General features: G+C 33.6%; 5 protein-coding genes and 1 long non-coding RNA gene across 7 annotated transcripts; 4 read left to right on the plus strand and 2 right to left on the minus strand.

Moving 5' to 3' along the window:
• Nucleotides 1–521: 521 nt before the first annotated feature.
• On the plus strand, nucleotides 522–1,816 carry LOC103829400 (nascent polypeptide-associated complex subunit alpha-like protein 4). The gene is made up of 4 exons (XM_009105067.3): nucleotides 522–760; nucleotides 837–918; nucleotides 1,072–1,193; nucleotides 1,270–1,816. Exons 1-4 carry the CDS (start codon nucleotides 695–697, stop codon nucleotides 1,615–1,617), a joined length of 618 nt encoding a protein of 205 aa, XP_009103315.2. The 5' UTR covers nucleotides 522–694; the 3' UTR covers nucleotides 1,618–1,816.
• On the minus strand, nucleotides 1,455–4,294 carry LOC117126908. Its single transcript, XR_004449639.1, has 2 exons — nucleotides 2,341–4,294; nucleotides 1,455–2,270 (listed from the first exon to the last, which is right to left on the minus strand). It is a non-coding gene; the product is annotated as an uncharacterized LOC117126908 (long non-coding RNA).
• Nucleotides 4,295–4,555: 261 nt separating this feature from the next.
• LOC103829401 (cyclin-dependent kinase B2-2) lies at nucleotides 4,556–6,422 on the plus strand. Its single transcript, XM_009105068.3, has 8 exons — nucleotides 4,556–4,939; nucleotides 5,000–5,141; nucleotides 5,217–5,278; nucleotides 5,350–5,461; nucleotides 5,540–5,633; nucleotides 5,712–5,781; nucleotides 5,871–6,009; nucleotides 6,116–6,422. The coding sequence occupies exons 1-8, from the start codon at nucleotides 4,704–4,706 to the stop codon at nucleotides 6,209–6,211; spliced, it is 951 nt and encodes a 316-aa protein (XP_009103316.1). The 5' UTR covers nucleotides 4,556–4,703; the 3' UTR covers nucleotides 6,212–6,422.
• A 5,528-nt stretch (nucleotides 6,423–11,950) lies between these two features.
• On the plus strand, nucleotides 11,951–18,298 carry LOC103829404 (AT-rich interactive domain-containing protein 6). Of its 2 annotated transcripts, none has more exons than XM_009105069.3 (14): nucleotides 11,951–14,878; nucleotides 15,095–15,365; nucleotides 15,459–15,592; nucleotides 15,684–15,723; nucleotides 16,093–16,145; nucleotides 16,230–16,275; nucleotides 16,424–16,516; nucleotides 16,627–16,749; nucleotides 16,848–16,896; nucleotides 16,988–17,057; nucleotides 17,230–17,296; nucleotides 17,405–17,455; nucleotides 17,760–17,852; nucleotides 17,951–18,298. In XM_009105069.3, the coding sequence occupies exons 2-14, from the start codon at nucleotides 15,108–15,110 to the stop codon at nucleotides 18,053–18,055; spliced, it is 1,182 nt and encodes a 393-aa protein (XP_009103317.1). In that variant the 5' UTR covers nucleotides 11,951–14,878; nucleotides 15,095–15,107; the 3' UTR covers nucleotides 18,056–18,298. The 2 variants fall into 2 exon arrangements, with proteins under 2 accessions (XP_009103317.1, XP_009103318.1); XM_009105070.3 differs by having other exon boundaries at nucleotides 11,959–14,878; nucleotides 16,988–17,051.
• Nucleotides 18,299–20,126: 1,828 nt separating this feature from the next.
• Nucleotides 20,127–23,441, minus strand: LOC103829405 (AT-hook motif nuclear-localized protein 27). Its single transcript, XM_009105071.3, has one exon. The coding sequence runs from the start codon at nucleotides 21,317–21,319 to the stop codon at nucleotides 20,390–20,392; it is 930 nt and encodes a 309-aa protein (XP_009103319.1). The 5' UTR covers nucleotides 21,320–23,441; the 3' UTR covers nucleotides 20,127–20,389.
• Nucleotides 23,442–23,500: 59 nt separating this feature from the next.
• LOC108869000 lies at nucleotides 23,501–27,360 on the plus strand. The gene is made up of 2 exons (XM_033275528.1): nucleotides 23,501–23,625; nucleotides 23,678–27,360. The coding sequence occupies exon 2, from the start codon at nucleotides 23,773–23,775 to the stop codon at nucleotides 24,646–24,648; it is 876 nt and encodes a 291-aa protein (XP_033131419.1). The 5' UTR covers nucleotides 23,501–23,625; nucleotides 23,678–23,772; the 3' UTR covers nucleotides 24,649–27,360.

Genomic DNA, 27,360 nt, shown 5'->3' on the forward strand with positions numbered 1-27,360 from the left:
CTCTTTATAAACTTGTAGTATGAATTTTTCTTTGCATAAGCACTTTAATCATCCATCCAACACACTTGTGGGTGTTTCAAATGTGTTTTGTCGTTTTCTTTTGCGATGCTACTTTTGTTGTTGTTCGAGTTTGGAAAGAGAGTGAGCATCTTCAATTTTGTTAGTTACACTCAGAAGGAATGAAATCGTTAAAATTTTATATTACGGGGAATGGATAAGCTTTGACTAGTAGTAACAAAATTGGATCTTAAACTTTCATGTACAGTATTTGTTTTGGTTCAAATAAAATATGAAATACCGTATAACAAGATCCATATAGATATTTATGTTTGATGGTGTTTCAAAAAAAAAAGAAAAAAAAAGATATTTATGTTTGATTAGATTGGGTTTAAATTCATTTTTTTCGGTCAGCTCGATACATATTATTCGGTTTCTTTTTATTTGCATGCCACACCAAGCTTCAGCGTGACAAAAGCAAATAAAAATTATTTGCACTGATGCGTCCAACGAGATGTAATGGACTTTAAAACGGGCTTTATAAGGGTGAAAAGATAAACTGGGCTGATAACAAAGTAAGCCCACAAGCACTAGATTACGCCCCTTTCATCATATTTATTCGTAGCCACTGAAAAAAGGTAAAGAGTATCGCCGCTGCACTGTCTGAAAGGGTTAGTTTCCTAGGAAGAAGGAGAAAATGCCAGGCCCCGTTGTTGAAGAAGTGAAGATTGAGGAAGCCATCAAGGAGCAAATGAAGCTCGAGGTTCGTTTCCCTTCCCTTCCTCTCTCTTTTGTTTCGATTCGTGGTCATATGTTTCTTCTGTCTGTGTATTGAGCAGAAGGAAGACGATGTTGTCGTTGAGGATGTCAAAGACGAAGACGATGATGTCGATGACGATGATGACGATGACAACGTTGATGGTATAATCTATTATCTAGATTTGATTCTTTCTGTTGATGTGTTGGTTCTAGTGATGATTAGTAATCGTTTATTTATTTATTTATTTATTTATTAATTGAATCTGTTATGTTTGTATTATCGTTTGTGGGACTCTGTTAATACTATATAATAAGGTCAAGGAGCTGAGAGCGGTAAACAAAGTAGGAGCGAGAAGAAAAGCCGCAAAGCTATGCTGAAACTTGGAATGAAACCTGTCACTGATGTTAGCAGAGTGACTATCAAGAGATCAAAGAATGTAAATAACCTTTTTTTTAATGTTTAATTAATCCTTATCTTTCTTGAAAACCAATGCTTGATTCTTGCATATTCAGGTTTTGTTTGTCATCTCGAAGCCCGATGTGTTCAAGAGTCCCAACTCCGAGACCTATGTGATATTCGGCGAGGCCAAGATTGATGATATGAGCTCTCAGCTACAAGCTCAAGCTGCTCAGAGGTTCAAGATGCCAGATGTTGCTTCAATGATCCCCCCTAACGCTGAAGCAGCCGCGGTTGCGCAAGAGGAGGATGATGATGATGATGATGTGGATGAGACCGGTGTTGAAGCCAAGGATGTTGAGCTCGTGATGACTCAGGCTGGTGTTTCCAAGGCCAAAGCCACTAAGGCTCTTAAAGCCAACGATGGAGATATTGTTTCCGCCATCATGGAACTCACTACATAGGTTGAGTTCTCGCACTTTCGTCCTCTTTTCATTATTAAACGTTTCATTTCTCGAACATTGTTTGTGTTCCGCCACTTTAAAAAGGGTATTTTTCTCCTCTACTTTAGAGCCACAAGTACCACTTGATGATAACTTGTTTGTCACTGAACTTAATCTCCTGCTTTGAACAATCTAGATGTTTAGTGAGACTTGCTTGTTTCTTCTGTCGATCATCCCATCTGAAACAATGATGAAAACCAACTTTTTCTGTTAGAAAGAAAGAAACCTCTTGTGGATCAATCATTGGTGAGAAGATGGGTATAACAGAGTAATGAATGAGTAGTAATTGTTCCACCATATCTGTGCTTTTCTGTTCAGCTCATCATTCACTAAGTTTCTCTCTACCAAACATGTCGAGGAGTGTTCTGATGAGAGCACATTAGTCTCTTTCAACTGAAGAAACGAGCAAAAACTTGAAGAGGGACAGGGAAAAGTCGGATTGTTCTCTAGGCTCAGAGGTCTGGTACTTCTGAAAAAGCCAACCAAGCTCGTTCAAGAAGCACACAATCTCTTCTCTTGATGTGGGACAGCAAACGAGGGCGATTTAACTCTTTGCAGATGGATGCATTGGCAATTATCGATGGAAAGCTGTCACCGCTAAACCCATTCTCCACCTGTATACAAATAAGAAGTTAAGCATCTCTAGATTGACAAATAAAGCTATTGAGTTATATGAAGTCACACCTAAATGAAACAGCGTCTAAGAAAACCAGCTTGTGCATTTGTGTACATGTGGAAAGGTGATTAGTTCGAAACCTGCCATCTCAGATATACCAATACAACATGGATATCTAATTACCACTGCGAACAAACAGATGATCAAAAAGAAATCTGATAAAATGTATCAATGCGACGAAAATGTATCATGCGAAGATATGATCATTTAAATTTAATCAGTCATTAATAAATTTGAAATTATTTCTTTATTATTGGATATTATATTTATTTTTTACATTTGTTTATAATTTAATAACTAATAATTGATTTTGAAAGTTCAAGAAACTATATAGATACACACTAATGTCTTGAATTTCTATGTTTCATCAAAAAAAAATTAAAATTTAAATTTTTTCTTGAAAAGTAAATCAAAATTTAATAAATCTTATTTCAACTAAAATTAATAGTTTTAATTTGGTTTTGATTTTTGATTTTTTTTATAATGTTGAAGTTATTGTCCTACACTGTTAAATCTTCTTTGCTATAAAACTAGAATTTGTTGATCATATAGCACTAGACATTAGTGTGTATCAACAACCTCATCCGTAAATCATTGAGATAAAACCAGAATAATTGATAAATCAAGTCCACCACGATCATGAATGTCTTACTTATTTTACCAAAAAAAATGAATGTCTTACTTTTGCATCTTCTTGATGAGATTCTCTTCACATTAGAACCCACATCTCTGGTGATGATGAGATGCACCGATCATTTCTTCGAAGTGTATTTATCTGACACAAAATTTGGACCCATTATGTTATTCATGTTCCATCTTTTCTCTCTATTAAAAAATGAGGGCCAATCACACGTTGCTACATTGACCTATATAAATATACTATTCTCCTTTTCTTCTATATCGACGTGGATGAGAAGAAGGTGACTATAGTTTCTAAAGACCGACGCATCTCCTCTCTAAATGCGGTTATGGGACTCATTTGATAAAACCAAGTAAACAGTCTCTCATGTTTGATTAATTTTGGGTCCATAGATACAGAGAAACTATTATATATGATTTGCAGGAGAATGTTTGTTTCCCATATGATTTTCTAATAGATATCTCATGGTTTATGGTCAATGAAGACATTTTTTTTTTTTTTTGTAAAGCTATGGTCAATGAAGACTAGTATATATAAATTGCAATAGCAATAAGGAGAAGGAATGGTCAAACTCCATGCAAGTCAATGTTTTAGAGGAAGAAACAATTGAACCCAACTCAAATGATTGTTACAAAAAAAAAAAAACAAATTTGAATGAAACGACTCATTTGCGTCAAGGTGATCTATTATCTTGATTTGGTTAGATGATGATGAATCCATTTGTAAATAAGATAAAAGAGTCGAGGCAGAGAGGCCAAGTCTAATTATCAGAAATAGTTTTGAGACTAATTAACGGTTTAACTCTAAGATATATCATTTTAAAACAACTAATACAACCAATTAGAAGACATAATTTTATATTCGAAAGATACCTTTTGTAAGGTTTGGAGTTTGATTAATTGAGATCTAAGCATGAGAAATTTGATAATCTTCAAAATCACAAATTTCATGAATTATATAACTAGTAAGGTCAGCTCGAGGCACTTGAATATTTATTAGAGAAAATATAGATTTAAAGTTTGGATTATATACAGTCGACTGACTATCTTTCTTTTAATTTCGGATATTGGATAATAACCAGTCTGGTTCGGATAGATAATAACCGATCTGATTTGGTTCCAAAATCCAATTTTGTAAATAAGTTAAAATCTATTCAGACAATTCTTTGCATAAGCACTTTAAACATGTCACACACTTGTGGGTGTTTTGTCTTTCTTTTGCAAATGCTGCCTTTGTTGTTGTTTGAGTTCGGAAAGAGAAAAGACAAAAACAAGTATTGGACTATAGTGGATTACAAACCCAGATTTGTAATACATTAAGTAGGGAATTTTGTTCAAATCAGGCTTGTAACCGTTTCACAATTTTCATTTTCGTCTTTTCGGTCGATTTTAATATATAATATCTATTTAAAAAAAAGTATTGGACTATAGAGTTTTTTTGTTAGTAACACTGAAAAGGAATGAAATCGTGAAAACTTCATATTTATGTTGAATGGAATATTTATGGAAACATATAAAGCTTTGACTAGTAACAAATATTGGATCTGAGATCAAATAAATTTTAGATATTATTATTATTATTTAATATCAAAAACCCTAGTGATGGTGACGCTCTCTCCGGTTTGAAATTTGAAAAAAAAACAAACCGTTGTGAGATGTGTGTATATACCTTTCGCCTCTTCTCTCTTTAATCCCACATTCACAAAAACATCATCCTGAGAGAGAGATCGATATGGAGAACAACGGAGTAAAGAGTGCAGCGTCGTCAGCCATGGAAGCCTTCGAGAAGCTAGAGAAAGTAGGAGAAGGCACTTACGGCAAAGTGTACCGAGCAAGAGAAAAGGCCACCGGTCTCATCGTCGCTCTGAAGAAGACTCGTCTCCACGAGGACGAAGAAGGCGTCCCTCCCACCACTCTCCGCGAGATCTCCATCCTCCGCATGCTCGCTCGCGATCCCCACATCGTCAGGTCTCTTCTTCTGCCATTCCCCCTCTTTTCTTGATCTTGATCTTGATTCTTCATCTCCAGGTTGATGGACGTTAAGCAAGGACTGAACAAAGAAGGCAAGACTGTGCTCTACCTTGTGTTCGAGTACGTTGACACTGATCTCAAGAAGTTCATCAGAAGCTTCAAGCAAGCTGGGCAGAACATTCCCCAGAACACTGTCAAGGTTTTGAGCTTTTGTCCTTCACTCAATATGCTCTCTGTAGTGTTGCTAAATGAAACATATTATTCTTGAGTGCAGAGCTTGATGTACCAACTATGCAAAGGCATGGCTTTCTGCCATGGCCATGGAGTGTTACACAGGTATAAAGATCCATTCTTTGTTGAAACAGTAGATCATTAATCTTACTTCTTCTCTTGGGTTTTGATTACAGGGATCTTAAGCCTCACAATCTCTTGATGGACCGCCAGAAAATGACCCTCAAAATAGCTGATCTTGGATTGGCCAGAGCCTTCACTCTCCCTATGAAAAAGTATACACATGAGGTATTTTTATTATTCTCTCTTGTTTATTCATCCTAGCTTTGTATCTTTGGAGTTTTATTCTCTCTTCCGTTGCAACAGATTCTAACTCTATGGTATAGAGCTCCAGAAGTCCTTCTTGGAGCAACCCATTACTCAACCGCTGTTGATATGTGGTCTGTTGGCTGCATTTTTGGTACACATTCTTCTCTTTTAGCTTCAGTTTAATAGTAGCAAGAAGGACTAACTGTTTCTGTTTCCTTTTTGTTTGTAGCTGAGCTAGTGAACAAGCAAGCAATCTTTGCTGGAGACTCTGAGCTCCAACAGCTCCTCAGCATTTTCAGGTAATTATTTGTGTTCTTCTTCATCATTCTCTACCACACAAACATGACTTTTTTGCTTATTCTGTTTTCTTCTTTACTGTGAAACTCAGGTTGCTGGGAACACCAAACGAACAAGTGTGGCCTGGAGTGAGCAAACTCAAGGACTGGCATGAATACCCACAGTGGAAACCCTTGAGCCTCTCAACAGCTGTTCCAAACCTCGATGAGTCTGGACTTGATCTCTTATCAGTAAGTCTCTAAATGTTCCCAACACACCTCTTAGACCTTTGCTTTGATTAGTTGAGAATCACACTGACAGGAAAGTAATTTGCGTTTTTGTTTGTGCTCTAAACAGAAAATGCTGGAGTATGAGCCAGTTAAACGAATCTCAGCAAAGAAGGCTATGGAGCATCCTTACTTTGATGATCTACCTGACAAGTCCTCTCTCTGAAGATCTCTTTATGAACTCTCTCAGTAGTCTTGTTGTTTGTTCCAACTTTGTCATTGCTTGTCTCAAGCACTTCTTCTTAGGATGATCATGTTTTTCACATTTCCCTTGGCGTTGGGGTCATGTTCCCAGTTGTATAACTCTCAACTTCCTTAACATTGATAGAAAATATCAATTGCTCTCCGTAGTAAGCATTTTGCAAAAGTTCAGAATATCAATTTGAGCTTCTCTCGCTAGTTCAGAATATCTTAAGATTGTATACATACGCCTCCAATCTAATATAAATTATCTAAGTTTCAAGAAAGAAACAACTTTTGGAGGATGATATATATATTAAAAGTTTACCAGAAGCACAGAACGAGCCGACGATGAATGTGAGCAGAACATTGAGTGGCTTGGCTTGAACTACCTAAAAAATTTCCCATGAAGAGATCTAAAATCAATTTTCATTTTCAGTCACCTCTCTGGTTTGAAATCTTGCAACTCACATTTTGACCATGCATGCATGGCCTCACGGTCCTACTTTTAGTACTTAGTACAACTACCCACAACAACAACAATATTCGTATAGAATTGAGAGCAACTGAGAATATATTCATATATCCCATCCCTTACTTATTAATAGGAAAGCAATTTGAAAAACTAACCTTAATTTGATACTTTATTTACATTACTGCCATTATGCTGATGTGTCACTCTCTCAAGCAACCTCAACCTACTTGTCTCACTACCCTCTCTTAACTAGAATAATTACAACTAGGATAAGACCCGCGCCTTGTGCAGGATTAAGTTATTATTTTTATTATATTTTGGAGAATGAAACAATAGTTTGGCTTCATTTGGATTACGGGTGTTCAACCCGGATATCGGGTTGGTTTCGGTTCGGTACGGTTTTTTCGGTATTTGGTTAGTAAAATATAACTACTATTCTAAATCCATATTTACTTTGACTTTAGTCTTTCACATACTTTTGAAAGATTTCAACTGGACGACTAAATTGATCAGCCAATCTTGTTGCTTTAAATCATTAGTGTTTATATATATATATATATATTATTTAGTTTGAATATTTATTAAATAAAAATTCATATGCGTTATATTTTATGATCATTTGTAACTTATTATAACAAAAAAATAATCTATTGATCACAAAATTTTCAGAGTGGGAATATTCAAATTTCTAATAATATATAGACGTTTTGAAAAATTCAAATATAATATATAAGAGAAAATATAAATGTTTTTATTATATATTTAATGTGATTTTTAATATCTTTCAATAATATAAAATTAAAAAAAAAGAACTAACATACCAAAATTGTTATCAAATATTTATTATTCATAATAATTAATTTTCATATATACGTTAATCATATTAGGTAATTTCGTAGCTTCTAATTAAGGAAAGTGCAAAAAAAAATTTGGTAGATTATTTATCAATTCGATAGTTAGTTTAATAAAAAATATAATGTAAGTCAAGATGGACCAACCTATTTTTCTAAGAATAGTATATTTTATATAGTCATTTATTAAATGAGAATTTATAATCATACAGTTCTATGATCATTCATATCATTTTATAACTGAATATTTAAATCATCGATAACAAAATTTTCAATGTGAAATCTTTAATAAGTTTATAATTTATAAATGTTTTTGAAAATTCATTGAAAGTTTTAATATTAAAATATTTATGTAATCTTATGGTATATAGTATAATCTTGTGATCAATAGATTATTTTTTTGATCAATAGATTATTTTTGGTAGATCAATAGATTATTTTGTGATCAATAGATTATTTTTTTGTGATCAATAGATTATTTTTTTGTCATAATAAGTTACAAATGATCATAAAATTGTATTAATATGAACTTTTATTTAATATTATAAGAAGATACACATTATTTTAAAACCATATGAGTAAAAAATATCATTTAATAATAAAACATATATATATATATAGATTATACTATATACCATAAGATTACATAAATATTTTAATATTAAAACTTTCAATGAATTTCAAAAACATTTATAAATTATAAACTTATTAAAGATTTCACATTGAAAATTTTGTTATCGATGATTTAAATATTCAGTTATAAAATGATATGAATGATCATAGAACTGTATGATTATAAATTCTCATTTAATAAATGACTATATAAAATATACTATTCTTAGAAAAATAGGTTGGTCCATCTTGACTTACATTATATTTTTTATTAAACTAACTATCGAATTGATAAATAATCTACCAAAATTTTTTTTGCACTTTCCTTAATTAGAAGCTACGAAATTACCTAATATGATTAACGTATATATGAAAATTAATTATTATGAATAATAAATATTTGATAACAATTTTGGTATCTTAGTTCTTTTTTAAAAATTTTATATTATTGAAAGATATTAAAAATCACATTAAATATATAATAAAAACATTTATATTTTTTCTTATATGTTATATTTGAATTTTTCAAAACGTCTATATATTATTAGAAATTTGAATATTCCCACTCTGAAAATTTTGTGATCAATAGATTATTTTTTTGTTATAATAAATTACAAATGATCATAAAATATAACGCATATGAATTTTTATTTAATAAATATTCAAACTAAATAATATATATATATATATATATATATATATATATATATATAAACACTAATGATTTAAAGCAACAAGATTGGCTGATCAATTTAGTCGTCCAGTTGAAATTTTTCAAAAGTATGTGAAAGAGTAAAGTCAAAATAAATATGGATTTAGAATAGTAGTTATATTTTACTAACCAAATACCGAAAAAAAACGAACCGAACCGAAACTAACCCGATATCCGGATTGAACACCCGTAATCCAAATGAAGCTAAACTATTGTTTCATTTTCCAAGATATAATAAAAATAATAATTTAATTCTGCGCAAGGCGCGGGTCTTATCCTAGTATGTAATTACATGGTATACTGACTGAGATTTCAAGTTGATTCAAATTAAAAGAGAAATATAGCATCGATTCTCTTAATAAAAGGGATATTATTAATTGCAAACAAAATTGTAATTATGTATTGAAAATAAACCCCATATAGTTTCCTAATTTGTTATGTCTAATTATCAAATGATTACCGAAAATCCTCCTAAATTAAAATTGCGTATATTGGCTAATATAACGATAATCTTTGTCCGCTTAGTACTATATATACTACAGAAATCATAACTATCTCAAGCAAAAAAAGAACCAGCATCCTAAAATCACATCACTAAGAAAACCGATCGGGCCAACTGGTATGTTAAGGGAGTGTTTTCTATTTCTATACATAAAGCGAAATACAAACGTGATTCAGTGAAAATGTGTTATTATGTTTTATTAATCTACTGATGTTGAAAGGTTTTGATAATTTGGGTAAGATGTCTATGTAGTTTTGGTTAGCGTAAGAGGTGTTGAATTAATTGAAAATGAGTGTTCTGGCAATAGCAATGTTTAGAAGAACCAGAAAATGCAGTGTCTCTAATAGATATAGAGTTTGTTCTTTCATAAATATTAGAAAAGTCACTTACTTTTTTTATCAAAGAAAAGTCTGCGTACTATTGCCAAAGAAAAACAAAAAAAATATAGTTTTTAGTTTTTGTTAAGAAGCAGATTGTTATTTTAAATTGGATTCCCTAAATACGAGAGAATCTATTTTGAAAAAAATCTCTATTGGTAAAAAAATAATTTTTAGAAAAAAAAACATAAACTATTTAAAAAACGGTGAACAATCAACCTCTTAATTATTCTAAAATGTGGTAAAAACATCCAAATGCATTATGATATACATAATCTAAATCATGTAATTTACACATTTTAATAACCATCTCATCCCGTGCAGGGCACAGATCACTACCTAGTATATATTAATCTTGGAACATTGATGATTCTTAGAATTTTTAGAAAAATAAGTTGGTCAATTTAAATATATATTATAAGTTTTATTAAACTAACTATCCAATTGATTAATAGTGTGCAAAAGAATATTCTCAATTCTCATCTTAAATAAAAGCTACGGAATTACCTAATATTATTAACATATAGATGACAACTAATGATTATGAATAATAAATATTTGATAACAATTTTTGTATCCTATCTTTTTTTTGTTTAATTTTATATTATTAAAAGACAATTAAACAATCACATTAAGCATATAATTAAAAAATTAGATTTTTATTATATATTATATTTTAAATTTTTTGAACTACAAATTACTAAAAATAGTAAAAGTCTCACATTGAAAATTTTGTGATCAATTGTTTAACTATTTTTTTGCTCAAACAAGATACAAATGATCATAAATCATATGAATATGAAGTCTCATTAATCAATTTTCAAATTAGATATATATATATATATATGTTAATATCATTTAAATTAAATTATATACTATATTAAAAAGAAAAAAAATATTAATTTCAATATTTATATTGAAAAATTATTGAGATCATAATATTTTAATTTTAAAATTTGTATTGAAAATCTCACATTAAAAGTTTTGTGATTAACGGTTTAAATTTTTGTTACAACAAATATACAAATGTTAATAAATTATACGAGTAGGAAGTGTCAATAATGAATATTTATATTAAAATATACTATATATATATCTATATCAATAAAATCCCCTGTATATTATTTGAGAAGCATTACAACTTCTTTTTGTAGCCACGTGTCATCACTAGGATGATTCTTAGAATCATTAGAGAAATATGTTGGTCCATCTAATTATATAATAAACTTTTTATTAAACTAACCATAAATTCATTTTTAATGTTCTTTATAATTTCCTTAAATAAAAATTACTGAATTGCCTAATACGGCTAAAATATATATGACAATTAATGATTTTGAATAATAAAGATTTGATAAAAATTAGTGTATCTTCTATCATATTTGTTTAATTTTAAAATATTAAAATAAATTAAACAACCAAAATAACTATATAATTAAAATTTAGATTTTTCTGTATATGTTATATTTTGAATTTTTAAAAATAACTATAATCTACTAAAACTGTTAGAAGTCTCACATTCAAATTTTGTGATCGATGATTTAAAATTTTTGTTATGAAAAAGTACAAATGATTACAAAATCATAAAAGTAAAAAGTCTAATTTAAATAATTATTAAGATTAATAAATATATATATATATATATATATATATATATATATATATATATATCATTTTAAATTAAATTATAAACCATATGAAATACATAAATATTTTAGTTTCGAAATTTAATCTGAACAATTTTTTGATAAAAGATTTGAATGAACTTTGACAACTTAATTTTTTCTAAAAATATAAATTACTAAAACTATTAATCCCATGAAAATTTTGTTATCGGTAATTTAAAGTTTTTACTATAAAAGATACAAATAATCAAACAATTATATGAGTAGAAAGCATCATTTAATAGACATTAATATTAAAAATTCAATATGTATGTTAATATCATTTAAAATTTAATTACATATCCTATCAAACAGAAAAAAAATTGTTTGGATTAATAAAATTGATTTAATTATATGTTCGCACCAATTTAATTATATATGTAATAGTTAATGACTTTTAATTATTTAATATATATTTATTATTTCATGCAAAAAGATATAATGTATATAATTATTTATATATATAATATTCATCCCGTGCAAGGATCTTGACCTAGTTTAATTATATACCATATGGAATAACTGCTTTATTTTTTCAGCATTCTCGGCCCCTCATTAAAAAGGATTTGCTTGACTTGGTTAATGATTTTTTGGTATTAGGGAAAATGGATGTAAGGCTAAATATTACAAATATATGTCTAATTCTGAAATCAGAGAGACCCACAAGGATGATAAAGTTGCGACCCATAAGTTTATGCAATGTAGGATATAAGATCATCTCTAAAGTATTATGCCAGAGGTCGAAGTCTTGTATGCCCTTACTATTATCTGAAACTCAATCAGCCTTTGTGGCCGGTAGGTTGATTTCAGAGAACATACTTATTGCCCAAGAGATATTTCATGGGTTAAGGACAAATAAGGCATGCCAAAATAAGTTCATGGCAATAAAACGAATATGAGTAAGGCGTATGATAGGGTGGAGTGGAGCTTCATTGAGGTGTTACTCCACAATGGATCAGATTGATGATGAAATGCATATCGTCGGTTCAATATCGAGTTTTATTAAATGGTCATCCAAGGGGACTTATTATTCCACAGAGATGATTATGTCAAGGGGATCCACTGTCTCCGTATTTATTCATCATGTGTACAGAGGTCCTAATATCAAAAAATTTAACTAGATTGAAGGTCGCAAGAGATTGTCCGTCAATATCTCATTTGCTCTTTGCGTATGAAGCTGTGCCGGGACAGCCGATAAATTTTGAGAAATCTTCTATCCAATTTGGTCACCGGATAGAAGAGACCACAAGGCAAGAACTCAAGGATATATTAGGGATTCAAAATAGCGGTGGGATGGGATCATATTTAGGCATACCAAAGAGTTTGGGAGGATCGAAAACACAAATTTTTGGTTTCATTCATGAACGGTTGAATAACCGACTTAATGGTTGGACTTTTAAATTCTTCACAAAGAGGAGAAAAGAAGTGATTATAAAGTCAGTGGTCACAGCACTACCAAATCATGTTATGACATGTTATCGTCTTCCAGAAGCAGTAACGAAAAAATTGACGAGTGCAGTAGCACAATTTTGGTGGAGTCCAGAGGGAAGCACGAAAGGTATGCACTGAAAATCGTGGGATAAATTATGTAACTCCAAAGATGTAGGGGTTTCGCACTGTGGCCATGATCCGCCTGCATCTGAGGAGATTCATAAGAGTTCATCTTTGTCTTTGTCTTTGCAGTGTCACCATGATGCTTCTGCATTTGATGAGATTCCTAAGAATGTCATGCAAGATGTCCATGATGAGTAGTTTTTACATTAAGTTTTGTGGCTTATATTTTTTTTAATGTTCTTTCTCGTTGATGCAAAGACTACTTGTATTGAATACATGTATTGTTTCACAACTGAAACGAGTCAAAGACTAGCCAAAGGAGTCATCTAATCTTTAGAAGTTTGACGAAATGATGTTGGGGCATAATGGCACCTTTAACAGTTTAATGGAAGATTCGGAAATATTGAGTGTAAGTTTAGTATTTGTTTACAATATTACCATTTATTTGATATCTAGCTCCAGTTTTACATATGCACCTCAGACCATTTTTCTTGTAAAGAAATATATGTGTATAATAACCCTGCAAATTATCATAAAATTTGGTTCTTCTCTTTTTCTCCTTTCCAAAATTTTCTCTTCTCGAATTCTCATCACATGATTCACAAACTCACAAGAGTTTTTTTTACTTGAAAATTATTTTAATAGAAGCGATTTTTCTTTCAAAACTATTGTCATAGATTTGAATTTGATATACTAAAATACGGATGAAACTCCTTTTACTATTGACTCATAATGATCCTTTCACCAGACAAAGGTATCTAGATACAAAAGCTGAACAAACTCCAAATCTTACCCATTGCAAAGTAAAAAATGCTTTGAATTTTTCTCCCACAAGAAAAATTACATATATCCCTTCAAGAACTCCATGTTTCACAGCCTTTTCCGTACAAAAAAGATGCCGAAAGCTGTATAAGGGAAGTTGATGCAAGAAATAAGAACACAGTGTTACTATTCGATAAGTAAGACCGAAGAGCAAACCAAACATAAAACCTACATCAAACTAAACCTATCGATATTTTGAATACTTGTTAAAAATAAACTTTGTGAGCTTTGAAACACTTAGCACACACTTCGTGGTTGCTTTTATGTTAAAGACATAAACTAATATCCATAAGTTTGAACTCTGAGATTATGTAAGAAAGAAATAGTCTGCAAAACATAGAATTAACTTAATTTTGCTCCCAGTGGTTGTAAACTGGATTAGGCTCTCGACTTACATTATAGGACATAATATTTGAGCTCATATTCACATAACGATTTTGGTTATCTGTTTGGGCCCAAACCCATAGGCTCAACAATTTTCTATTGTTTTACAAGATATTTTTACTTATATTTACATTTAAAAAAAAAACTGCTAAATACAGAAAAATATATTAAAAATTCCCGAGTATATAAAGTATTATGAAATATATTTGGTAATGTTCAAAATTATATTTAGTCAAACATATATAATTTTGACCATTACCAAATTAAATTGTAAATAATAGAAAACAATTGTTTGAGTCAAACATTTCCAAGATTTTATAAAATATTTTCCTTATATATCATATAAAAAATCTTTTCAAATCTCAAAATATAGAAAATAATTTTTAAAAATATATTTTTTAAGTTTGTAAACTATATACTTGGTAATAATATATAGAAATTTGACCCTATGTTTAGCCAACAATGAATCTAGTCACCAAAATCTATTATTTTTTTAAAAAAAGTTTTTTAAAATAAAATCTGACCCATTTAATTCATTCCTTCCGCCATTGACAAAGATTCTTCTCCGCTTCAAATAGTCTCTCTCGCTCTCTCTCTCTGTCTTCCTCTGCTTCTTTCAATTTCCCCGCCGCGCCACCACCGGAACTCCCTCTTTCTCCTTCCCCTGGTGTCGTCTCCGGCGCCGTCGCTGCAGAAACAGGCAAGCTTATCTCTTTTGTTTTGCTTCTGCTCTTTTCTTTAGTTTTCTGTATCGGCTTTTGATTAGTCTAAGGCTGTGTATTGAAGCAAATACGTTTTACTCTTTTTTTCTGTTCGAAAGCACCAAACTTTAGTTTGCATATGTCTTATAGACTTTTGGGTTTATCTTAGTTTTTGTTTTAATGTTGTCTTTGCTGTGACTACTGACTAACTCCAGATCAAGCTTTTTGATGGAGGATACCAACGAAACACAGTTGCGAGATGTGCCTTGTGTTGCTGATGATGCCCTCAAGGAAGAACTTGGGGATGTGGCAGACAAAGATCAAAACGTTAGTGAAACTCCCCAGCAGCCCCTTCTTCTTGGCCAGGCTAATGGAGTTGCTGGTCACTCTGAAAAGAGGACTCGTGATAAGGTGCAGTTTTCGAGTCCTGAGATTGGTGATGGAAGCGTCAAAAAGCGTAAGACTTGGTTGCTGAATGACCCTGAGGTAACAGAACAGACTGTAATCTCCGGATTGAGTATCACTGTTTTGGTTTTTGAAAGGATATGAGCTTAGTGGTAAAGGTCTTTTGTTTGACAGGCACAGGGAGATGATGAAGCAGGGACGCCAGAAGAGCAGCAGGCGTTTCTCATAGAGTTGGCGACCTTTCACAAAGAGAACTACCTTGATTACAAACCTCTTAAGTTTTATGGGCAGCCTCTAAACGCTCTCAAGTGAGTTCCTGGACAAGTGTTGCTTTTGTTCTTACATTATCTATGGTTAATCAGTGCCTGATTTTTTGCATGTTTTACTTATGCAATGTAGGCTATGGAGAGCAGTTATTAAACTAGGTGGCTACGATGTGGTAATTATCCACTTCTCTAGTTTATTCTTAAACTCCAACATTGCCATTTCATTTTTAGTTCGTTGTTTAAATCTTCTAGGTCATTTAACTTGACTCGTATGATTATTACCAACATTGTGTTTGATTGGGTTGTGGATAACATATGAACTATATATGGGAAAGACTCTCAGAGGAGAGAGATTTTCACTCAAAAGTGATTTTGTTAGGCAGATATGCTAAAGAGTGTTTGATATGCTTTGGGGAAATAAATTTTTGTTTTCCGTTGTTAGCTATATTTGGGAGTTTATATTCAGTGTTTATTGAAGCTTCTTCTGGTATTGAATGTCTATTGGTCTTTAAGATTCCTTTGTTTTTTTTAATGTAATTTAGGTCACCACATCAAAGCTATGGCGGCAAGTTGGAGAATCCTTCAATCCTCCAAAGTATGGCTGATGCTGCCCTTAGACTCTTCCTTAGTCTTTACTGATTCTTCATGTTGGTAACTTGTTACACATTTGGTTTTCCAGGACATGCACAACTGTCTCCTACACATTCCGCATTTTCTATGAGAAGGTGAGTTTCTCTCTTGTGAATAAGCATCATATATATCTATCGGGTCTCTTGTCCTTCTATCTGGTTTAGTGGTCTTATTGCAGTTTAATCTATCTTATTATATAGATATAAGTACATTATGATTTGTGTCTTTTGATTCGATTTGCAGGCACTTCTAGAGTACGAAAAGAGTCTAAGGAAAAATGGTGACCTTAACCTTCCTGATTCAGCATTCAATCTGTCTTCAAGCCACCAGAAAGAGGTAACAATTTCCCCTAAAATAATAGTAAATTACCTTAAAAGTTCGCTCTTCCACTATTTCTCCTTCTCCAAATGTTTTTCTCTTCATTGATATAAGGACTTTGATGTTAGGTCATGAGCCATCAAGGTTCAGGATCAGGCAGGGCAAGAAGAGACTCCGCAACTCGTGCTATGCAAGGCTGGCATACACAGCGCCTTGCTGGATCTAGAGAGTCTGCTGAGACTAGTGTTAAGGTTTCACTTTCAAGTTCTTACCCCCACTTTCCTGATTTTTCACCTGCAGAAGCTTCTTCCCTTGAATCCATAACGATGTTCTCCTTTTTTGGTTTCAGGATAAGGGCTCTAACTCAGCCCCAAAGCATAAGAAACTCAAAAGCATTGGTAAATTTTTTTCTCAAGGCATTTTTTGCTATATTCTTGTTAGCAAGGGTTGCTTAATATTAATGTGTGTTTAAATGGTTTTTTTTTTCAGGGCTGCCAAAGCCCAGACCACAAACTTCCATGGACCTTGTTGTTTCACAAGAAGCAGAAAAACAGTTACGGCAAGCTATTCTTCTCTTCTGCTTATTTGATTTATTCTAACTTTTTTTGTTTTGTTCTTTCAATCCCTCTAAGAAGTAATAGTGTATGAAAACAAAGCACTTGTTGACCTTTTTCTATCTTGAGTCTTGACCCTAAGCACTGTAATAGTAAAATATGATTTTGGCTTCTTAGGTCGGTTGCTGATGTTGTTGATGATGGACCCATTGCTGACTGGGTGAAGATAACTGTCAAAGAAACTGTGAGTTACTTCTGCACCCGTTGCAACAAAACATAGATTGTTTGTTTCCCATCTGGAATCTTACCATATCTGTTTTTTTTTTCCTTTTACTTTTTTGAAAATTCACAGAAGAACTCCTTTGAGGTATTTGCTTTGGTTCCTGGACTTCTTCGCCATGAGGTGAGTACTCCCTTGAAACCCTATTTCTGGAAAGCTAAGTCTTTGAATTTTGTATGAATATTGCATATTACTGTGGCAATACACAGCAAGCACATAGAGAGAGATCTGTTAGCTACCAAAGCAGTACCGTTGACTATTTTTTCTAGGATGTTGATCTGAAGCAGCATAGGTTTTTGGATTGTTTGACCTTTACTTAGCATAGAAACTGGTGTTCTAGTCTCAATACAGGGTTTTGTTGGAGAGATGTCTTTTCTTAGTGAATTCATAGACAGAATCATGAACATCAATTTGTTTTCGTTCTCAGGTTCGAATTCAATCAGATCCAGCTGGAAGGCTGATTATAACAGGAGAGCCTGAGCAGCTTGACAATCCTTGGGGAATTACACCTTTCAAAAAGGTAAAGAACTTTCTTATATATATATATTCAGATATAGCCATTAAACGATATAGAGACCGGTTGTATCAAACTGAGAACTGTCTCTATCATTTCACCAGATTGTTAGCTTACCAGCAAGAATCGATCCGCTTCGCACATCTGCGGTCATAAGCTTGCATGGTCGGGTGTTCATACGAGCTTCATTTGAACAGACTGCTCTTTAAGAGTGCCTCCTTGTTTTTTTCTTTAGAAATTCATTTCGTATCAGAACAATATTGTTAGGCTGCTGAAGCAGTTTTAACTTGTAATTTTAGTGTCAAGACTACATTTAAGAGCAGACAATCAAACATTGTATCTTGCTGTTAGATTTTTCTTTTGTAGATGCTGCTTAAAGCCTTTTAGGATGCAACCAACAATGATATGCTTGGTCCGAAATTGGAATGTTATATTTATGTTTTCTTTATAGATATGAATAGTTTTACCTATCAAATCTACTATAGGTTCTATCATGCATCTTTTCAGGTTCTCATGCTTTTTCTGTTTTCAAAAAGTACTCCTGAGATGATTTGTTTTGAAAAAAAGTGAAAGAAAAGTTTGAAATATTTTGGGGGTGCATATTATTGAAGGGGAAAACAATAGTAACGAGAGAAAAACATTTGACATTTTTCCTGAATCTAAAAGGTTAATGATTATCCCTTAGGAGACATGATAAAAAAATACAAGTTAACTATTTATTTCAATATTTTCATCATGACATAAAATTTAAGAAACAAGAAACCATTAGTTTGGTTTTATCTAAACAATGGTTGATAAAACAACATAATGAATTCCAATACTAGATTAGAAGATTATATATTGTATCAAGTGAATAAACACATACAGGAATTATCTGTAAGTAATTATGTTGCGTGTGTCTTTTATCATGCAGAAAGTTTCCGGAGAAAATTATAAATAGAAACTCAGTTGCGTATCTTCAACTTGGTGTAGCTCAATTGCATGCAAGTCAAATGACATGAACACATGACAATTTGATATTATATATACAAACATACCTACAAAAGTAGGTACTGAAATTCAATTTTATTTATTTTGACGAAAACAATTCTTGCTAAGTGTTTATACTTACAACCAGAATAACATAGAGAGTTAGATGGTTGAATACTACAATAACTAGAAATGGATTTATTTATAAGGGAATCATACTTAACATATATTCATCAAATCTAAATTGCAACTTTGCAAACCCACTTCTCTTTTAATTTGGAATTGATATTGGTTATCTAAAATATTTGGTTATATTTTTTTTTTGTTAGTATATTGGTATCTTTTAAATAAACACCTAAGCTTCATCTTTTGTTCCTAGTCAATAAATCTGTCCCTAGGGAATTGAAACAGTCCTCTTTTTCACATTTCTTGGTAATCAAAACCCTTTTTTGTTATCTTGCAGCAGAAACTGACACTACAAATATGATTCATGTTCCTAGTTAGTTTTCCCAAGTTAAGGTCACTAATTCATATGTAATCAACGTGAATTAACATCTACTTCATGTTTCTACAGTTCTGTAACGGTTGTCTTTAATCATTACCTTGGTCCTTACCTAAAACTTCAAAGCAACATTCTTCGTGATCTCGCCACCAAAATCACTTTATCTTAGTTTTTTAAACCGATACAGTACCCAAATATATTTGAGTCACATATTCTATACTAGCCAATATTAAGGGGGTTTATGGTGTTGGATTTACAACTCTCTCTTAGAAAGCATCGCTCTCATTGGAGCATTGATGCATATATTTTATGCATGCAAGTAACTGGAGTGTTTGAGTGGATAGCACAATAACATGGTCACTCCAAATAACCAAATTAGACATCCATTTGAGATCTTGAACGGTACAAGCGAGCGATTAGATATATTAAACAGTCAAATGATTAAATTATAAGAATAGTAAGCTTTACGTTTTGACTATCTAAGCGCTATCATCTATATAACTAGTGTTCATTCTTATAGATATATTTCGTTGAAGTTTAATAAAGAAGTTGAAGTGAATTTGCATTATACTGCAAATAGTAGTGGGAAATATTTTGGGCTTATGCGTTGATATAAACATCAAAAACTATATATTATACTATGAATGTGGACGCATATTATATTGTATAAAATACTCATATAAATCAACTTATGAGAGTGAGATGTACTCACATCACATATATATATTTCATCAAGAATATGTCGTAAACCTCAAAATTCCTTAAAAGAATCGAACTCGTTATTAAAGTAGACCTATATATCTATCAAATCGAGCTAATTATAAGATTAGTTATAGGGTGCAGCAGGAAACCCTAGCAAAGAAATAAAGAAATACATATATGGAGTCTGGAGAGGTCTTTTTCTAGCAAATAATAACACGAGAGACAAATATGCATTGCTCTAACCTCAAAGACGAGAAGAAAGATAAAAAAAAAAACATTAAAACGCAAATATGCATATCAACTAAAAATAATAATTACCGAAGATCCCAAATGAAAGACGACTCCACAAAATGATTAAAACACATAAGATTTAATTAAAAGGTGGTCTTGAAGGTGTACCAGCTCCCCATCCATGCAAATGAGGATCAGCGGAAAACCCATAACCACCGACATTACCTCCTAACTGTCCCTGACCAGTCACTCCTGACGGCGGAGATGCTGATGGAGCTTGCTGCATCTGCGGTGCTCCTCCTGCTCCTCCATCACCGCCTTCTTCCTCTTCCTCCTCGATAGGCAGTCTCTCGAAAACCGCATTTGAGAACGAAGTAGCCATTAGTATAACCGGAGCTGATGCCACAAGCGGGGCCACGACGACTCCTCCAACCACCTGACCTTGCCCTCCGGCCAGAAAAATCGACAGACCACCAGCACCAGGTGGCGCAGGTGGTGGCAAAACGGTTCCGGTTAACGAAAGAATCTCAAACCTTCCATGTAAAGTCACAACTCCTCCGGCTCCAACGCCAACGCCATTTCCAGAAGTGACTGGCTGACGGAGAGTGACGTTAGAAACGGTGCCGTTTCCTCCTAAAACGGAGACCCCTCTCCCTCTCCGCCTAGCGTAAGTTGAAACACTCTCAACTATGTCAGCTCCTGGAGATACTTCAAGAACATGAGATTTAAGCGCATTGGGGCTATCGCGCGTCACTATGATCGGTGGCTTAGCCTTGTTCTTAGATCCTGGTGGACGTCCACGTGGACGTTTCCCTGGTGCTGAGCTTGATGTAGCCCGGTCTGATGAATCTGGTCCACCCGGTTGATGATGGTCTTTGTTTGAGTGATCAGATTCTCTTGAATCATCCGAAGGCTGCTGGTGCTGCTCGTGTTGCTGCTGATGGCGATGCTGGTCAGTCAAGTTGATCCCGCCTTGCGGTTGAAATTGTTGATGGTGAATCTCCGGTCTGAAGAGGTTATGGAAGTGTCTAGAATTAGCTCCACCGCCTTGCTCGTAACCGCCTTCCATCGCCGCCGTATCTACTAGTTCTCTATCCCACCACTGTTTACTCGCCGGCACAAATCAACTTCTTGATTCTTGATCCTTCTCGCTCATATATTGATGAGAGGTGAGGAAGAGCGTGAAGATATAAAAAAAGAACTCTGACGATCAAGAGGTCTCAAAATTCATCAAGATTTGGAGGAGCAAGAAGGGATGAGAACAGAACTAAATTAAACAACAAGCAAAGAGAAAAAAGGTAACTTATATATGTCAAATGATCTCTCTCTTAGGTTGGGGAGAGGTAAGAGGAAACCCTAGTTAGGTAGCCTGATTAGGGCAAGAGGATGAAGCAGCTTCTTATTGACTACGAGAGATGTCGTATTTTTAGCGACTCTAATGTGCTCTAGAAAAGTAGAGAAAAGCTTGAGATTCATGTGGCGATGGATTTTTGGTCCTCTCATTGAACGAGGAAAGTAAAAGCAAAGGCAGACACCGATAATTTAGCGGAGAAACAATAACCTTTATTTTATTTTTCTATATTAATATAATTTAATATAAATGTGAAATTATGAATATATGTTTTATAAAATGTATATATTACGCACACAACCCGACAAAGTATGTGAGTAAGTGGTTATCTTTGCATTGGATCCCGAAGAAAACGATGGCTTCGTCGAGGTTTTTCTTTGGCTCCATATAAATAAAAGAAAGATTGTGAAATTTTATAATTTGAAAGCCTGAGATAAGATAAGATTAACAGGTGAGGAAACAAAAGAGTCAAAGGACTATTTGTTTATGAGAAACTATAGACAAAATATAGAAACGCATCATTTTCGACAAAAAAATGTCAAGTGGAAGTTGAGTACAAAGATGATAAACGAATCCCACAAAGACCACACTCACTTTAAAGGCGCGTGACTAACATGGAGTCGACCCATCTAAGCTTGAACCTCATCGGACCGTGACTGGGTATCCTAATTTTCAAAATGCACTGCACCCATATAGTAAAACCTAAAGCTCCTTAACGTGGACGCATGTGGGCAAAATTTTTGTGGAACCCCTTTGAAACTGACCGGAACCGTCCATCGTCATGGCTTGTGGGACCCACGAACCATCGTTTTTGTCAGCGCAACCTGCCGAGACTCAGTGCAATGTACTTGAACCGGACACGTTAGCTTAATCCGCACGTGTACAGACAAAAGTCACGTGCAGTCAAAAGGTCAGAGCATGAAAATGAAAGGCAAGTAGTGTGATCACGTGGAGGCGGTCGGAGACATCGGTACTTAGCCAATACCTTATCCAATCGCACTCCTCCGTAATCTATCCAGCTTACCCATATCACAGTCACTCTTCATTAAGGTATTGTACTTTGGTTCTGCTGGATGAGACGGTCCTAATTATAACTCTTAAGTAAAGCTCTTATGAGGTATATATGATCCTACTGATTTAAATTGGTCAACCCCTTTCTCTTTAATTAATCATATAGTATGTATCAATAATTGATACGTCCAGTTAATTATAGCATATATAGAAGTTACAATTCACCCCTTAAACAAAACCTACAATACTAAAAGAAAGTTATAACTCACCACACCAAAAAAAACCTTACCAATGCACACATGTGTCATTATATAAATCGACCGTTGTGTCCTTGACTACCATAAAAGTTATTTCTATCCACAAACCTGGAATAGAATTTTTAGCAAAAACAAAAAAATCTGGAATAAAATATATCCTGACGAAAACTGATAAAACAATAATTAAGGTGATAATGAGTCCGCTAGCTTGTCTAAAGAAATATTAGTAAGATTTTTGAGGCTATGACAACATTAAAATTTAAAGATCCCTAAACTAAAAAAAAAGATCCTAATCCCTTTAATAATAGTTATTAACCCTACTTGATATGACATCATTTCAATTAAATACATGGAAAAACTGATGATTACGGGACACCCATTTATCAGTATTTTTATATCTAATTTGATTTTTTTTTTTGTATCAATCAAACGACAACGCGCCAAATATATATATATTATTTTATTTTTGTAAACTATCGCGCCAAATATATACTTAGAGCATGATTATCAACGTCCCAAAAGCCGTCCTTCGCTATTTTTGGATTAAAAAAAAAAATGAAAAAGGGGATTAATGTGTGGGACGGCCTTAGTTAAGAAGTTTTCTTAACCGTCCCAATGAGACACGTGTCGGCTGAAGGGAGTAAACGAAAAGGGGGTAGGGCAAAATCGAGTCAATTGTGAAACCATGTCTTTCTCGATCTCTCTTGTCTCTCGATCTCTCATCTCTCTTCTCTCTCGATCTCTCATCTCCGTCGCGTTCTCCGGTTATCTCGATCTCCCCACGGTGCTCTTCTCAATCTCTCGGCAGTTCTCCTCTCGATCTCTCGTGGGTTCTCGTCACGGCGGTTCTCCTCGGCGGTTCTCCTCGGTGGTGCCGCAGATGCCATTGACGAATATGTTCGGATGGCTGAAACCACAGCTAGAAAATGTTTGCACCATTTCACTGCGGGGATAATCCACTTATTTGGCGATGAATATCTAAGACATCCAACACCGGAGGATCTTGAAAGACTACTAGCTGTGGGAGAACAACGTGGATTTCCGGGAATGATTGGAAGCATCGACTGTATGCATTGGGAGTGGAAGAATTGTCCTGCCGCTTGGAAAGGAATGTATTCACGTGGAACCGACAAACCCACAATCGTGTTGGAGGCGGTAGCTGGACAGGACCTCTGGATATGGCATGCGTTTTTTGGAGCTCCAGGTACTATGAATGATCTTAATATTCTTGATCGATCACCTGTTTTTGATGAAATAATTAACGGAAACGCTCCGGAAGTCCATTTCCATGTCAACGGAAGGGAGTACGATTTGGGTTACTATCTTGCCGATGGTATTTACCCGAAATGGGCTACTTTTATTCAATCAATCCGACTCCCACAAGGTCCAAAACCTTGTTTATTTGCTAAAAGACAAGAATTCGTGCGAAAAGATGTTGAGCGTGCCTTCGGAGTCCTGCAAGCTAGATTTGCGGTTGTTAGAAATCCTTCTAATTTATGGGATAAAAACAAATTAGGAAATATTATGAGAGCATGCATCATACTCCCTAATATGATTGTCGAGAATGAACGAGATTCCTACCTCCGCACATCAGAATTTCAACAAGGAAAAGATGATGATCCCAGTTTTGTAGTCAGACGGACTACAAATATCCGTACTACATTGGGACGTCGAGCAGATGTTCGGGATACAGCAGGCCATCTACAATTAAAAGAAGATTTGATCGAACATATTTGGGATAAATACGGACATTTACCAAATTTACCAAATGATATGTAATTTTTATGTTTGTATGAAATTAATAAAATGTGTGTTTGTTTTTTATTAATAAAATGGGATGTAAAATGTTTGTAATTTTCTATTAAAGTAATAATTTAGTTTGTTCTTATATGTGTTATTAAATTTAAAATGGAATTTTGTCTTAAAAAAATTAAAAGTTAAGGACCCAGAAAAAGTCCCACCAATAATCATCATTTTAACAAAAAGTCCTTAACAAAGTCCTAATCTACAAATAATAATTAAATACTCTAAGGACTTATCAATTGGGACAATTGATAATGATGCTCTTAGCAGATATTATCTAATCAGTTATCCCTATATATGTATTGTAACAACATACCAAAACAAAATTGTCATCTCAACGCTTATCTCTTTTTTTTTTTTTGTCGTCTGTATTATAATGGCAAAAACCCAAGGAGGATTTTACAAGATTAAGGTCATCCAGGCCCAGCCATATTAAAACAAAAAAACAAAGAGGCCCACAACGGCCCAGCCAGGAAGAGTCCAAAGGAAGAAGGTGACGAGACTGGCATCAGGTTGAACGAGAAGCGCAGGTCATGCGCGGTAGGGACACGTGCCAAGCGAAAGCGCCACCCTTCTTCACCGACTTGCACGTCATCGTCGGAATTCAAATCGGCGTTTCACCGGACACACCGGAAACAGAAACCCGTTCAATGAAAACCGACGAAGACGATGATTGGAAGTGAAAAGACTTCGATAACAACTCCTTAATCTTCAACACCGGACCGTCAACCACCGGAAACTTCAATCGACACCGCCGAGAGTAAATCCAGTAGCAGAACCACCGTCGTACCAAAGACTAAACCAAACGGTCTCTGCTTAGAGAAAACGCTTCAACCACATACGATCGAGAATTAAGGATCCGATTCACAATCAGATCTGAGAACGAAACTCTTTCGAATCAGGAAAAGCTCAAGCGGAGAGAGTAGACAAACCGGAACATCCGGATATAAAGCCGCCGTCATCACCAGAGGATAAGGTGCGACGCAGAGACTAAAGCCGGCCGCCAAACACCTGAAGAGAAAGCGTTTACGCCAGAACCAAAAATCGGCCGACCACCGAAAAAGGTGCGACGCCGGAAAAGAGACCCACAAGAGTGAAGATACGCCGGATAACACTAGACTGAGGTTTGGTCTCATCACTTTCCTCCGTGAAAGATGGATATCTCTATGTTACTTCAATTTAAAAGTTCAAAAAATTACGATGCATGTTAATTTTGTACCGGTAAATAAAGAACGGCCACTATTGTCAGTCCTGATCTTCAAATATGTTCGTCAATGTTGTGTTGATAGTTCAAAACCCACCGACATTAGTTTTTGTAGATGATAGCTATCGATACTAGATAAATTTACGTTTCAAAGATAATAATTAGAACCAACAAGATCAATCAACAAGTATAATCCAACTCTTTATATCAAATTATCAATCAAATCATACTTTATTTGGCTTGTAGCACGGAATCTAACATGGGTTGCTTTGTATACATAGAAATGAATATAAAGTATATTGACCTACAAGGCTACAAACGTGGATATATTGTAATATTATGAATAACTTTGCTTTTGTCAGAAAGAAACTTTTGCTATTGCTATATACAGTAACAAAAATTTGAACCAAAAATATATATATATATATTGGCAACAAAACATATAAAGAACTATTACAATTCTGACGTTTTTTTTACTTTGACTTTGACATGTTATTACATATACAATTAAGAAAACTCTACAATTAATAAGATGAAACTTTATTTTATTGCTCCTATCAATTTGGAGATCTTGGTATCCCAAATATACTTTTGTTTGCTGTAATTAGTGTATACCATTTTTTTTTACAACGACAATGGTGGCCACGATTTAAGAGGAGCTACTAAAATCAATTAAACTAGTGGTCTCCACTAGATTTTATAATATAAACCAGAAATCACGGATCAACCTTTTTGACAAATGCCTAATCCCATTCTCACAGGCTATCGCGACTTGTGATCTGCCACTACCTCATCCACAAATTTTAAAAAGTATTAATAATCATAAAGCTGGGGAATAAAACAAAATGAAATTTCTTTTAGTGTCTATTCAATAGTCAATATTAGGATATACATCAATATATTAGAATAGTAAGTTTATCATTATCTATTATATACTATTCCATATTAGTTTAGGAAATTAGTTTGATTTATTCTCTATATAAACAATGCATCTTGTAATATTATTTTCATGAGAGTCTAATATAATTCTTCCATAAACACTTTTGTGTTCTTTACTCTCATCAATTTATCATGGTATCAGAGCCTGAACAAAACTAAAAACATCAAAAACATCCATATTCTCGTTTGTCTTGCAAAATCACAGAACAATCAATTCTCATTCAAAAACTTCTGTATTCACGACTTGAAAAAGAAGATTTTTATTCAATCATAGTCTTGGTGTCTTTGCAAAATCGCAAATCATCAAACTTATTCTCTATTCCTTTGTTTCTCGATTTGAAACAAGGAAAATTCATTCAACAATTCAAACATTCATTCATCAACTTTCGTATGGCTATTAGCTCACGAAGATTCAGATTTCTTTACGGCAGTCTACCGGCAGCCGATTCACCCTACCGTGAAGATTGCAAAGCAAACAATCATCTCATTGTAGGATGGATAAAACAAACATTCGAACCAAAACTCAGATCATCTATCTCTACTTG

Source organism: Brassica rapa, chromosome A07, assembly GCF_000309985.2.
Source record: "Brassica rapa cultivar Chiifu-401-42 chromosome A07, CAAS_Brap_v3.01, whole genome shotgun sequence".
Lineage (NCBI taxonomy): Eukaryota > Viridiplantae > Streptophyta > Magnoliopsida > Brassicales > Brassicaceae > Brassica > Brassica rapa.

What these genes read in the sequence shown, in the direction of transcription:
- LOC103829405 (XM_009105071.3), bottom strand. Translation starts at nt 21,319, where the DNA reads ATGGAAGGCGGTTACGAGCAAGGCGGTGGAGCTAATTCTAGACACTTC.
- LOC103829401 (XM_009105068.3), top strand. Translation starts at nt 4,704, where the DNA reads ATGGAGAACAACGGAGTAAAGAGTGCAGCGTCGTCAGCCATGGAAGCC. An exon ending in TGAAAAAGTATACACATGAG is followed by an intron (nt 5,462 to 5,539) that starts GTATTTTTATTA and finishes CCGTTGCAACAG; the next exon opens with ATTCTAACTCTATGGTATAG. An exon ending in CAGCTCCTCAGCATTTTCAG is followed by an intron (nt 5,782 to 5,870) that starts GTAATTATTTGT and finishes TGTGAAACTCAG; the next exon opens with GTTGCTGGGAACACCAAACG.
- LOC103829400 (XM_009105067.3), top strand. Translation starts at nt 695, where the DNA reads ATGCCAGGCCCCGTTGTTGAAGAAGTGAAGATTGAGGAAGCCATCAAG. An exon ending in AGGAGCAAATGAAGCTCGAG is followed by an intron (nt 761 to 836) that starts GTTCGTTTCCCT and finishes TGTATTGAGCAG; the next exon opens with AAGGAAGACGATGTTGTCGT. An exon ending in TGACGATGACAACGTTGATG is followed by an intron (nt 919 to 1,071) that starts GTATAATCTATT and finishes CTATATAATAAG; the next exon opens with GTCAAGGAGCTGAGAGCGGT.
- LOC108869000 (XM_033275528.1), top strand. Translation starts at nt 23,773, where the DNA reads ATGGCTGAAACCACAGCTAGAAAATGTTTGCACCATTTCACTGCGGGG.
- LOC103829404 (XM_009105069.3), top strand. Translation starts at nt 15,108, where the DNA reads ATGGAGGATACCAACGAAACACAGTTGCGAGATGTGCCTTGTGTTGCT. An exon ending in CAGCCTCTAAACGCTCTCAA is followed by an intron (nt 15,593 to 15,683) that starts GTGAGTTCCTGG and finishes TATGCAATGTAG; the next exon opens with GCTATGGAGAGCAGTTATTA. An exon ending in TCCGCATTTTCTATGAGAAG is followed by an intron (nt 16,276 to 16,423) that starts GTGAGTTTCTCT and finishes TTCGATTTGCAG; the next exon opens with GCACTTCTAGAGTACGAAAA.